The 15,193-nt window shown below is 49.5% G+C and overlaps 1 protein-coding gene across 1 annotated transcript in view; it reads right to left on the reverse strand.

The window, feature by feature from the left end:
- The window catches only part of LOC142469192 (nuclear receptor ROR-alpha A-like), a 344,736-nt gene that overhangs the window by 49,102 nt on the left and 280,441 nt on the right, over positions 1-15,193 (reverse strand). Inside the window, 4 exon segments of the mRNA XM_075576155.1 lie at positions 1,416-1,523; positions 3,306-3,438; positions 5,628-5,749; positions 6,260-6,640. Of these exon segments, the coding sequence (XP_075432270.1) occupies positions 1,416-1,523; positions 3,306-3,438; positions 5,628-5,749; positions 6,260-6,640 (744 nt within the window).

A 15,193-nucleotide genomic window follows, 5' to 3' on the forward strand; every position in this document is an offset into this window, starting at 1 on the left:
GGGGGGAGGGTCGGGCACGGTGAGGGGGGGAGGGTCGGACACGGTGAGGGGGGAGGGTCGGACACGGTGAGGGGGGGAGGGTTGGACACGGTGAGGGGGGAGGGTCGGACACGGTGAGGGGGGAGGGTTGGACACGGTGAGGGGGGGAGGGTCGGACACGGTGAGGGGGGGGAAGGCCGGACACGGTGAGGGGGGAGGGTCGGGTACGGTGAGGGGGGGAGGGTCGGGCACGGTGAGGGGGGGAGGGTCGGACACGGTGAGGGGGGGGAAGGCCGGACACGGTGAGGGGGGGGGAAGGCCGGACACGGTGAGGGGGGGAGGGTCGGGCACGGTAAGGGGGGGAGGGTCGGGCACGGTGAGGGGGGAGGGTCGGGCACGGTGAGGGGGGGAGGGTCGGACACGGTGAGGGGGGAGGGTCGGACACGGTGAGGGGGGGGAAGGCCGGACACGGTGAGGGGGGAGGGTCGGACACGGTGAGGGGGGGGGAGGGTCGGACACGGTGAGGGGGGGGGGGATGGTCGGACACGGTGAGGGGGGGGAGGGTTGGACACGGTGAGGGGGGGGAGGGTCGGACACGGTGAGGGGGGGAGGGTCGGACACGGTGAGGGGGGGGGAAGGCCGGACACGGTGAGGGGGGAGGGTCGGACACGGTGAGGGGAGGTCGGACACGGTGAGGGGGGGAGGGTTGGACACGGTGAGGGGGGGGAAGGCCGGACACGGTGAGGGGGGAGGGTCGGACACGGTGAGGGGGGGAGGGTCGGGCACGGTGAGGGGGGAGGGTCGGGCACGGTGAGGGGGGAGGGTCGGGCACGGTGAGGGGGGAGGGTCGGACACGGTGAGGGGGGAGGGTCGGACACGGTGAGGGGGGGAGGTTCGGACACGGTGAGGGGGGAGGGTCGGACACGGTGAGGGGGGAGGGTCGGGCACGGTGAGGGGGGGAGGGTCGGACACGGTGAGGGGGGGGAAGGCCGGGACACGGTGAGGGGGGAGGGTCGGGCACGGTGAGGGGGGGGGGAAGGTCGGACACGGTGAGGGGGGAGGGTCGGACACGGTGAGGGGGGGAGGGTCGGGCACGGTGAGGGGGGGAGGGTCGGACACGGTGAGGGGGGAGGGTCGGACACGGTGAGGGGGGGAGGGTCGGACACGGTGAGGGGGGAGGGTCGGACACGGTGAGGGGGGAGGGTCGGACACGGTGAGGGGGGGAGGGTCGGACACGGTGAGGGGGGAGGGTCGGACACGGTGAGGGGGGGAGGGTCGGACACGGTGAGGGTCGGACACGGTGAGGGGGGGAGGGTCGGACACGGTGAGGGGGGGAGGGTCGGACACGGTGAGGGGGGAGGGTCGGACACGGTGAGGGGGGGAGGGTCGGACACGGTGAGGGTCGGACACGGTGAGGGGGGGAAGGCCGGACTCACCCAAAGCTTTGAACACTTCTATCCCCGCGTATTTGCCATCGAAATACACCGTGTTATTCTGCGAGTCGAACGCGCGGCACATCCGGATAAACACAACCTCGAGTGAGCCTGCAGGGACAGAGAGGGGAAAAGGTCAGTCCCGGAGACCTCCTTATACGCAGAGCTGCCAGCTATATACCCCAATACCCCTTTACACACCTCTATATACCCTTCTACATACTGCTATATACCCCCAATACCCCCTTACACACCTCTATATACCCCTCTACATACTGCTATATACCCCCAATACCCCTTTACACACCTCTATATACCCTTCTACATACTGCTATATACCCCCAATACCCCCTTACACACCTCTATATACTGCTATATACCCCCAATACCCCTTTACACACCTCTATATACCCTTCTACATACTGCTATATACCCCCAATACCCCTTTACACACCTCTATATACCCTTCTACATACTGCTATATACCCCCAATACCCTTTACACACCTCTATATACCCTTCTACATACTGCTATATACCCCCAATACCCCTTTACACACCTCTATATACCCTTCTACAACCCCTCTATGTACCCCCAAACCCCACTACATACCCCCCAGACCCCCTGCAGAGAGGCACGCAGCAGGGTGTGAGCGTATGTGTGTGCACCAGCGCGTGTAGCTGCATGTAGGCGTGTAGAGAGCCAGTAAGTATGTGTGTCAGTATCAACGTCTGCGTGTCAGTACGTGTGCGTGTGCACCAGTGTGTCCGCATGAGCATCATTACGTGTATGTGTTCATCAGCGTGTGTGCACACCTAAGTACGTGTGTGTATATCAGTGCGTCTGTATATCAATGTGTGTGTGTATCAGCGTCTGTGCGTCAGTACGTGTGTGTGTGTACCAGCATGTATATGTGTGTGTCAGTGTGTGCACACCTAAGTACGTGTGTGTATATCAATGTGTGTGTGTATATCGGTGCGTCTGTATATCAATGTGTGTGTGTATATCAATGTGTGTGTGTATATCAGTGCGTCTGTATATCGGTGCGTCTGTATAGCAATGTGTGTGTGTATATCGGTGCGTCTGTATATCAATGTGTGTGTGTATCAGCGTCTGTATATCAATGTGTGTGTGTATCTGCGTCTGTATATCAATGTGTGTGTGTATCAGCGTCTGTATATCAATGTTTTTGTGTATATCGGTGCGTCTGTATATCAATGTGTGTGTGTATATCGGTGCGTCTGTATATCAATGTGTGTGTGTATATCGGTGCGTCTGTATATCAATGTGTGTGTGTATATCAGTGCGTCTGTATATCAATGTGTGTGTGTATATCGGTGCGTCTGTATATCAATGTGTGTGTGTATCAGCGTCTGTATATCAATGTGTGTGTGTATATCGGTGCGTCTGTATATCAATGTGTGTGTGTATATCAATGTGTGTGTGTATATCGGTGCGTCTGTATATCAATGTGTGTGTGTATATCAATGTTTGTGTGTATATCAGTGCGTCTGTATATCAATGTGTGTGTGTATATCGGTGCGTCTGTATATCAATGTGTGTGTGTATATCGGTGCGTCTGTATATCAATGTGTGTGTGTATATCGGTGCGTCTGTATATCAATGTGTGTGTGTATCGGTGCGTCTGTATATCAATGTGTGTGTGTATCAGCGTCTGTGCGTCAGTACGTGTGTGTGTGTGTGTGTACCAGCATGTATATGTGTGTGTCAGTGTGTGCACGCCTCTATACCTGTGTGTATCAGTGTGTACATGTGTGTATCAGTAGTGCCGGGTAACACGGACCGCCGCTCGCTCAGAGAGTGCCTGGATGGGATATGCCCCCCCCCCCCGCGGCTCAGATAGTGCCGGGTGGGATACCATGGACCCCTCACCTGCTTTGAGCAGCACGATCTGATCGTTCTGACACAGCTCCATGAAACCGTCGATGCGTTTGGCGAATTCCACCACGTACTGAATCGCTTCTGTGACCTTCACGGCACACAGCTGCCACATGACCTCACGCTGCTGTACAGGGAGAGGCACACGGAAACACGTCAACTACACGGCAAATATTCACACACCCATGCCACAAATCTACCCCCCCCCCCAGGTATCTGTGCCTGGGGAAAGTGCCTCCCCCACCACCCCACACACGAGCGTCAGTGCGTGTGTGTATCAGCTTCTCCGCGTATATAAACCATTAAACACACACACGCTCCCCTCTCCCCCCCCACACACACACGAGCGTCAGTGCGTGTGTGTATCAGCTTCTCCGCGTATATAAACCATTAAACACACACACGCTCCCCTCTCCCCCACCACCCTACACACGAGTGTCAGTGCGTGTGTGTATCAGCTTCTCCGCGTATATAAACCATTAAACACACACGCTCCCCTCTCCCCCCCACACACACACGAGCGTCAGTGCGTGTGTATATCAGCTTCTCCGCGTATATAAACCATTAAACACACACACGCTCCCCTCTCCCCCCCACACACACACGAGCGTCAGTGCGTGTGTGTATCAGCTTCTCCGCGTATATAAACCATTAAACATACACACGCTCCCCTCTCCCCCCCACACACACACGAGCGTCAGTGCGTGTGTGTATCAGCTTCTCCGCGTATATAAACCATTAAACACAGACACGCTCCCCTCTCCCCCCCACACACACACGAGCGTCAGTGCGTGTGTGTATCAGCTTCTCCGCGTATATACACCATTAAACACACACACGCTCCCCTCTCCCCCCCACACACACACGAGCGTCAGTGCGTGTGTATCAGCTTCTCCGCGTATATAAACCATTAAACACACACACGCTCCCCTCTCCCCCCACACACACACGAGCGTCAGTGCGTGTGTGTATCAGCTTCTCCGCGTATATAAACCATTAAACACACGCTCCCCTCTCCCCCCCCACACACACACGAGCGTCAGTGCGTGTGTGTATCAGCTTCTCCGCGTATATAAACCATTACACACACGCGCCCCCTCTCCCCCCCACACACACTCGAGCGTCAGTGCGAGTGTGTATCAGCTTCTCCGCGTATATAAACCATTACAAACACGCGCCCCCCCTCTCCCCCCCACACACACGAGCGTCAGTGCGTGTGTGTTTCAGCTTCTCCGCGTATATAAACCATTACAAACACGCGCCCCCTCTCCCCCCCCCACACACACACCTGTAATTACAATATTCCTCTATGCATTATGTGATATACTGTAGATAGATAGCAATTCCCGTTTATTCCTTTAGGGGCAACAAAGAGCTGACAAAATATTTTCCTGCAATCAGTGAATGTTACAGAACAGGCGAGGGATGTCAGCCTCTTACTGCCCCGACAGCCCGCTAACTGCCCCGACAGCCCGCTAACTGCCCCAACGAGAGGTAGATATGTGTTTAAGAGTTCAATCCCTCCAAGGGGCAAAGTGTACTAATGGCAGTGACAGGGTTAAGGGGTCACATCTCGGTCTGGCGCCTTTCCCTCAAATCTGCCCCCTATAAGTATGATTAAATCCTTATTAAAGTTATTATAGGAACACGGGGAGCTGAGACTTGGGAGGGGGCTGATTTCCTCGCGCTGCTCCCATGTGTCTGACGTCTGTGTGTTCAACAAGAGTTTGCACAGGCAAAGCCCCCTCTCTCCCCCTCCCTTTATCTTTATTGTCTCTGTGATAAGGACGGGGGGGTTGGGAGGGGAGGTAAGGGGAAAGGAAACACGTGCCTCAAATACTCCCACTGTCAGAGAAATGACAGCTAGTCATTAATTCCCAGAGACCCAAAAGCCGCCAAATCTTTGCTTTTATCCCGGTTACATTAATCTATGCTCCACACTGCGCTGCTGGCCTCCACTCTACACCGTACGCAGAATAAACAGCCGAGCGCTCCAAAATAAGGAAGTGTCCAACAATAGTGTTATATTACGCGGCAACCGCACAAATTAACGGGTATTGTTCCACTTATTTGGGCTGGCGCCTTTTCATAAAGGACAAAAAGGGGCCACAGTTACTAAACGGAGCTATGCCAAAGAACACGTCCCGCTGCCGTCCGGCCCCCAGTGACATGGCACCACTAAGTTACTATGAGCCGTAGCGCAGTACAAGCACATGTGGATACGTAGCATCTCTGTGTGACGAGAGCCCGCCTCGGTGGTAGACCTGCAGTGGTCCCCCCAGGACGTGGCATCGTGCCTCCCCTTGCCCCCCGTACCTTGCTCTGGTAGCTTTCGATCTCCTCCTGCAGGAAGCTCTGCCACGTAAGTTGCTGGAGCTCGTCCCGTAAGTACTGGCACGTCTCCATGTGGGACTTGGAGATGTTCTGTGCAAGATGTTCTGTGTACGAGGCCGGGAGAGAGCGAGCGAGAGTCAGGAGAAGCCGGGCAACGGACCATACCAAAACAATGAGCATGCTGCGGATCTCACACATGGGTCATTTGTATATTTGAGGGTGGTTGGCCCTGGCATTTTCCGGGACGACAGCTGATAAGCCAGTTAATCAACGGACATCGCTAGGACCATCCAGATCTATCTCTGGTACTCCCGACGCCCTCAACGATGGACACCCCTGCCCTCAAACTAGACAACTTGTAGGACCCTTGACAAACCCACGTGTCCACCAAGACCCTGAAATGATTTAAACCTTCACCTGCGTCTTTGTGGGGGGGGGGGGGGTCACTGCAGAAAAATAGGGATACCCAACAATAAGCTGCAGAATAAGCCCGTCTCATTGAGTTCCTGATGAGCGGTGAGAAGACAAGTTTGTAGGTAACAAGGCTGGGTTGTCTAGGCACTTAAGGGATCCCTAAAAGTCTACTCCCGCTTGGGGGCCCCCCCAAAGCTTACCAAGCTCCGCCATGGAAACAGTCGGGGAGGTGTCGCCGTTGGTGAAGGAGCAGTACGGGAAGAAGGACGCCGGCGTGTAGTCGCACAGCGGCTCCGGTTTGATGCCGTTGACGTCCAACCCAGACTGGTCCGGGGAGGGCTGGATGTCCAGGTAGAAGCTGCTGACCGCTGACTCTGTCTTGTCCCCGTTGGGCGTGTGCCCCTCCATGTAACCCCCCAGCTCGGTCAGCCCGTTGGGAGTGAGGCCGTAGGCGGCGGGCGTCAGCGGCTCCGCCTCGCCCGGCTGCTGCTGGTGGTCGCGTTGCTGCTGCATACGGTGCTTCTGAACCTCGGCGTACAGGCTGTCCCTCTGCTTCTTGGACATGCGCCCGAACTTCACGGCTGGGGAGAGGCAGAAGGGTCACTTTGTGTCGCGAGTCAGCCAATGGGGAAGCTCGCTTTCGGCCAGACCTCGTTGTAGGGAAACCCAGCTCTCCGATTGGCTGAAGCGGTTTCACGAATACAACCAAGGTTGGAGGAAAGGAGATTTCCCCAGAAACAAAGGAAAGGGTTCTTTGCAGTAAGGGCAGTTACAGTGTGGGATTCATTACCCATGGAGACTGTGATGGCAGATACAATAGATTTGTTCAAAAAAGGTTGGACATCTTGTTAGAAAGGAAAGATATACAGGGATATAGCAAATAAGTATATATGGGAAGGATGTTGATCCGGGGATTAATCCGATTGCCAATTCTTGGAGTCAGGAAGGAATTTATTTTTTCCCTTATGAGATATCATTGGATGATATGACACTGGGGTTTTATGTTTGCCTTCCTCTGGATCAATAAGTAAGTATAGATATCGGATAAAGTATCTGTTGTCTAAATTTAGCATAGGTTGAACATGATGGACATTCGTCTTTTTTCAACCTCATCTACTATGTAACTATGTAACTAACCAACTCGGTGGCCCTCGGACTGTCACGTGACCTGCCATAGCTAGGTCAGTAACTCTTACCGTAACGTGACATACACGCAGTATGTGTTACCGTTATGTGACATACACGCAGTATGTTACCGTAACGTGACATACACGCAGTATGTGTTACCGTTATGTGACATACACGCAGTATGTGTTACCGTAACGTGACATACACGCAGTATGTGTTACCGTTATGTGACATACATGCAGTGTGTTACCGTTATGTGACATACACGCAGTATGTGTTACCGTTATGTGACATACACGCAGTATGTGTTACCGTAACGTGACATACACGCAGTATGTGTTACCGTAACGTGACATACACGCAGTATGTGTTACCGTTACGTGACATACACGCAGTATGTGTTACCGTTATGTGACATACACGCAGTATGTGTTACCGTAACGTGACATACACGCAGTATGTGTTACCGTAACGTGACATACACGCAGTATGTGTTACCGTTACGTGACATACACGCAGTATGTGTTACCGTTATGTGACATACACGCAGTATGTGTTACCGTTATGTGACATACACGCAGTATGTGTTACCGTAACGTGACATACACGCAGTATGTGTTACCGTAACGTGACATACACGCAGTATGTGTTACCGTAACGTGACATACACGCAGTATGTGTTACCGTTATGTGACATACACGCAGTATGTGTTACCGTTATGTGACATACACGCAGTATGTGTTACCGTTATGTGACATACACGCAGCATGTGTTACCGTTATGTGACATACACGCAGTATGTGTTACCGTTATGTGACATACACGCAGTATGTGTTACCGTTATGTGACATACACGCAGCATGTGTTACCGTTATGTGACATACACGCAGTATGTGTTACCGTAACGAGACATACACGCAGTATGTGTTACCGTTATGTGACATACACGCAGTATGTGTTACCGTAACGTGACATACACGCAGTATGTGTTACCGTTATGTGACATACACGCAGTATGTGTTACCGTTACGTGACATACACGCAGTATGTGTTACCGTAACGTGACATACACGCAGTATGTGTTACCGTTACGTGACATACACGCAGTATGTGTTACCGTAACGTGACATACACGCAGTATGTGTTACCGTTACGTGACATACACGCAGTATGTGTTACCGTTATGTGACACACGCAGTATGTGTTACCGTTATGTGACACACGCAGTATGTGTTACCGTTATGTGACATACACGCAGTATGTGTTACCGTAACGTGACATACACGCAGTATGTGTTACCGTTACGTGACATACACGCAGTATGTGTTACCGTAACGTGACATACACGCAGTATGTGTTACCGTAACGTGACATACACGCAGTATGTGTTACCGTAACGTGACACACGCAGTATGTGTTACCGTTATGTGACATACACGCAGTATGTGTTACCGTAACGTGACATACACGCAGTATGTGTTACCGTAACGTGACATACACGCAGTATGTGTTACCGTTATGTGACATACACGCAGTATGTGTTACCGTTATGTGACATACACGCAGTATGTGTTACCGTAACGTGACACACGCAGTATGTGTTACCGTAACGTGACATACACGCAGTATGTGTTACCGTAACGTGACATACACGCAGTATGTGTTACCGTAACGTGACATACACGCAGTATGTGTTACCGTTATGTGACATACACGCAGTATGTGTTACCGTAACGTGACACACGCAGTATGTGTTACCGTAACGTGACATACACGCAGTATGTGTTACCGTAACGTGACATACACGCAGTATGTGTTACCGTTATGTGACATACACGCAGTATGTGTTACCGTAACGTGACATACACGCAGTATGTGTTACCGTAACGTGACATACACGCAGTATGTGTTACCGTAACGTGACATACACGCAGTATGTGTTACCGTAACGTGACATACACGCAGTATGTGTTACCGTTACGTGACATACACGCAGTATGTGTTACCGTTACGTGACATACACGCAGTATGTGTTACCGTTATGTGACATACACGCAGTATGTGTTACCGTTACGTGACATACACGCAGTATGTGTTACCGTTATGTGACATACACGCAGTATGTGTTACCGTTATGTGACATACACGCAGTATGTGTTACCGTAACGTGACATACACGCAGCATGTGTTACCGTTATGTGACATACATGCAGTGTGTTACCGTAACGTGACATACACGCAGTATGTGTTACCGTAACGTGACATACACGCAGTATGTGTTACCGTTATGTGACATACACGCAGTATGTGTTACCGTTATGTGACATACACGCAGTATGTGTTACCGTAACGAGACATACACGCAGTATGTGTTACCGTAACGTGACATACATGCAGTGTGTTACCGTTACGTGACATACACGCAGTATGTGTTACCGTTATGTGACATACATGCAGTGTGTTACCGTTACGTGACATACATGCAGTATGTGTTACCGTTATGTGACATACATGCAGTGTGTTACCGTTACGTGACATACATGCAGTGTGTTACCGTTACGTGACATACACGCAGTATGTGTTACCGTTACGTGACATACACGCAGTATGTGTTACCGTAACGTGACATACACGCAGTATGTGTTACCGTTACGTGACATACACGCAGCATGTGTTACCGTAACGTGACATACACGCAGCATGTGTTACCGTTATGTGACATACACGCAGTATGTGTTACCGTTATGTGACATACACGCAGTATGTGTTACCGTTATGTGACATACACGCAGTATGTGTTACCGTTATGTGACATACACGCAGTATGTGTTACCGTAACGTGACATACACGCAGTATGTGTTACCGTTATGTGACATACACGCAGTATGTGTTACCGTTACGTGACATACACGCAGTATGTGTTACCGTTATGTGACATACACGCAGTATGTGTTACCGTTATGTGACATACACGCAGTATGTGTTACCGTTATGTGACATACACGCAGTATGTGTTACCGTTATGTGACATACACGCAGCATGTGTTACCGTAACGTGACATACACGCAGCATGTGTTACCGTTATGTGACATACACGCAGTATGTGTTACCGTTATGTGACATACACGCAGTATGTGTTACCGTTATGTGACATACACGCAGTATGTGTTACCGTAACGTGACATACACGCAGTATGTGTTACCGTTATGTGACATACACGCAGTATGTGTTACCGTAACGTGACATACACGCAGCATGTGTTACCGTAACGTGACATACACGCAGTATGTGTTACCGTAACGTGACATACACGCAGTATGTGTTACCGTAACGTGACATACACGCAGTATGTGTTACCGTTATGTGACATACACGCAGTATGTGTTACCGTTATGTGACATACACGCAGTATGTGTTACCGTTATGTGACATACACGCAGTATGTGTTACCGTTATGTGACATACACGCAGCATGTGTTACCGTAACGTGACATACACGCAGCATGTGTTACCGTTATGTGACATACACGCAGTATGTGTTACCGTTATGTGACATACACGCAGTATGTGTTACCGTTATGTGACATACACGCAGTATGTGTTACCGTAACGTGACATACACGCAGTATGTGTTACCGTTATGTGACATACACGCAGTATGTGTTACCGTAACGTGACATACACGCAGTATGTGTTACCGTAACGTGACATACACGCAGTATGTGTTACCGTTATGTGACATACACGCAGTATGTGTTACCGTAACGTGACATACACGCAGTATGTGTTACCGTTATGTGACATACACGCAGTATGTGTTACCGTAACGTGACATACACGCAGTATGTGTTACCGTTATGTGACATACACGCAGTATGTGTTACCGTTATGTGACATACACGCAGTATGTGTTACCGTAACGTGACATACACGCAGTATGTGTTACCGTTACGTGACATACACGCAGTATGTGTTACCGTTATGTGACATACATGCAGTGTGTTACCGTAACGTGACATACACGCAGTATGTGTTACCGTTATGTGACATACACGCAGTATGTGTTACCGTAACGTGACATACACGCAGTATGTGTTACCGTAACGTGACATACACGCAGTATGTGTTACCGTTATGTGACATACACGCAGTATGTGTTACCGTAACGTGACATACACGCAGTATGTGTTACCGTAACGTGACATACACGCAGTATGTGTTACCGTAACGTGACATACACGCAGTATGTGTTACCGTAACGTGACACACGCAGTATGTGTTACCGTTACGTGACATACACGCAGTATGTGTTACCGTTATGTGACATACACGCAGTATGTGTTACCGTAACGTGACATACACGCAGTATGTGTTACCGTAACGTGACATACACGCAGTATGTGTTACCGTAACGTGACATACACGCAGTATGTGTTACCGTAACGTGACATACACGCAGTATGTGTTACCGTTATGTGACATACACGCAGTATGTGTTACCGTTATGTGACATACACGCAGTATGTGTTACCGTTATGTGACATACACGCAGTATGTGTTACCGTTATGTGACATACACGCAGCATGTGTTACCGTTATGTGACATACACGCAGTATGTGTTACCGTAACGTGACATACACGCAGTATGTGTTACCGTTATGTGACATACACGCAGTATGTGTTACCGTAACGTGACATACACGCAGTATGTGTTACCGTTATGTGACATACACGCAGTATGTGTTACCGTTATGTGACATACACGCAGTATGTGTTACCGTAACGTGACATACACGCAGTATGTGTTACCGTTACGTGACATACACGCAGTATGTGTTACCGTTATGTGACATACATGCAGTGTGTTACCGTAACGTGACATACACGCAGTATGTGTTACCGTTATGTGACATACACGCAGTATGTGTTACCGTAACGTGACATACACGCAGTATGTGTTACCGTAACGTGACATACACGCAGTATGTGTTACCGTTATGTGACATACACGCAGTATGTGTTACCGTAACGTGACATACACGCAGTATGTGTTACCGTAACGTGACATACACGCAGTATGTGTTACCGTAACGTGACATACACGCAGTATGTGTTACCGTAACGTGACACACGCAGTATGTGTTACCGTTACGTGACATACACGCAGTATGTGTTACCGTTATGTGACATACACGCAGTATGTGTTACCGTAACGTGACATACACGCAGTATGTGTTACCGTAACGTGACATACACGCAGTATGTGTTACCGTAACGTGACATACACGCAGTATGTGTTACCGTAACGTGACATACACGCAGTATGTGTTACCGTTATGTGACATACACGCAGTATGTGTTACCGTTATGTGACATACACGCAGTATGTGTTACCGTTATGTGACATACACGCAGTATGTGTTACCGTTATGTGACATACACGCAGCATGTGTTACCGTTATGTGACATACACGCAGTATGTGTTACCGTAACGTGACATACACGCAGCATGTGTTACCGTTATGTGACATACACGCAGTATGTGTTACCGTAACGTGACATACACGCAGTATGTGTTACCGTTATGTGACATACACGCAGTATGTGTTACCGTAACGTGACATACACGCAGTATGTGTTACCGTAACGTGACATACACGCAGTATGTGTTACCGTTATGTGACATACACGCAGTATGTGTTACCGTAACGTGACATACACGCAGTATGTGTTACCGTTATGTGACATACACGCAGTATGTGTTACCGTAACGTGACATACACGCAGCATGTGTTACCGTTATGTGACATACACGCAGTATGTGTTACCGTAACGTGACATACACGCAGTATGTGTTACCGTTATGTGACATACACGCAGCATGTGTTACCGTAACGTGACATACACGCAGTATGTGTTACCGTAACGTGACATACACGCAGTATGTGTTACCGTTATGTGACATACACGCAGTATGTGTTACCGTTATGTGACATACACGCAGTATGTGTTACCGTAACGTGACATACACGCAGTATGTGTTACCGTTATGTGACATACACGCAGTATGTGTTACCGTAACGTGACATACACGCAGTATGTGTTACCGTTATGTGACATACACGCAGCATGTGTTACCGTAACGTGACATACACGCAGTATGTGTTACCGTAACGTGACATACACGCAGTATGTGTTACCGTAACGTGACATACACGCAGTATGTGTTACCGTAACGTGACATACACGCAGTATGTGTTACCGTTATGTGACATACACGCAGTATGTGTTACCGTAACGAGACATACACGCAGTATGTGTTACCGTAACGTGACATACACGCAGCATGTGTTACCGTTATGTGACATACACGCAGTATGTGTTACCGTTACGTGACATACACGCAGTATGTGTTACCGTAACGTGACATACACGCAGTATGTGTTACCGTTATGTGACATACACGCAGTATGTGTTACCGTAACGTGACATACACGCAGTATGTGTTACCGTAACGTGACATACACGCAGCATGTGTTACCGTTATGTGACATACACGCAGTATGTGTTACCGTTACGTGACATACACGCAGTATGTGTTACCGTAACGTGACATACACGCAGTATGTGTTACCGTAACGTGACATACACGCAGTATGTGTTACCGTAACGTGACATACACGCAGTATGTGTTACCGTTATGTGACATACACGCAGTATGTGTTACCGTTATGTGACATACACGCAGTATGTGTTACCGTAACGTGACATACACGCAGTATGTGTTACCGTAACGTGACATACACGCAGTATGTGTTACCGTAACGTGACACACGCAGTATGTGTTACCGTAACGTGACATACACGCAGTATGTGTTACCGTTATGTGACATACACGCAGTATGTGTTACCGTAACGTGACATACACGCAGTATGTGTTACCGTTACGTGACATACACGCAGTATGTGTTACCGTAACGTGACATACACGCAGTATGTGTTACCGTAACGTGACATACACGCAGTATGTGTTACCGTAACGTGACATACACGCAGTATGTGTTACCGTTATGTGACATACACGCAGCATGTGTTACCGTTATGTGACATACACGCAGCATGTGTTACCGTTATGTGACATACACGCAGTATGTGTTACCGTAACGTGACATACACGCAGTATGTGTTACCGTAACGTGACACACGCAGTATGTGTTACCGTTACGTGACATACACGCAGTATGTGTTACCGTTACGTGACATACACGCAGTATGTGTTACCGTAACGTGACATACACGCAGTATGTGTTACCGTAACGTGACATACACGCAGTATGTGTTACCGTAACGTGACATACACGCAGTATGTGTTACCGTTATGTGACATACACGCAGTATGTGTTACCGTTATGTGACATACACGCAGTATGTGTTACCGTAACGTGACATACACGCAGTATGTGTTACCGTAACGTGACATACACGCAGTATGTGTTACCGTAACGTGACACACGCAGTATGTGTTACCGTAACGTGACATACACGCAGTATGTGTTACCGTTATGTGACATACACGCAGTATGTGTTACCGTAACGTGACATACACGCAGTATGTGTTACCGTTATGTGACATACACGCAGTATGTGTTACCGTAACGTGACATACACGCAGTATGTGTTACCGTAACGTGACATACACGCAGTATGTGTTACCGTAACGTGACATACACGCAGTATGTGTTACCGTTATGTGACATACACGCAGCATGTGTTACCGTTATGTGACATACACGCAGCATGTGTTACCGTTATGTGACATACACGCAGTATGTGTTACCGTAACGTGACATACACGCAGTATGTGTTACCGTAACGTGACACACGCAGTATGTGTTACCGTTACGTGACATACACGCAGTATGTGTTACCGTTACGTGACATACACGCAGTATGTGTTACCGTAACGTGACATACACGCAGTATGTGTTACCGTAACGTGAC

Source organism: Ascaphus truei, chromosome 18 (assembly GCF_040206685.1).
Source record: "Ascaphus truei isolate aAscTru1 chromosome 18, aAscTru1.hap1, whole genome shotgun sequence".
In the NCBI taxonomy this organism is placed as follows: Eukaryota; Metazoa; Chordata; class Amphibia; order Anura; family Ascaphidae; genus Ascaphus; species Ascaphus truei.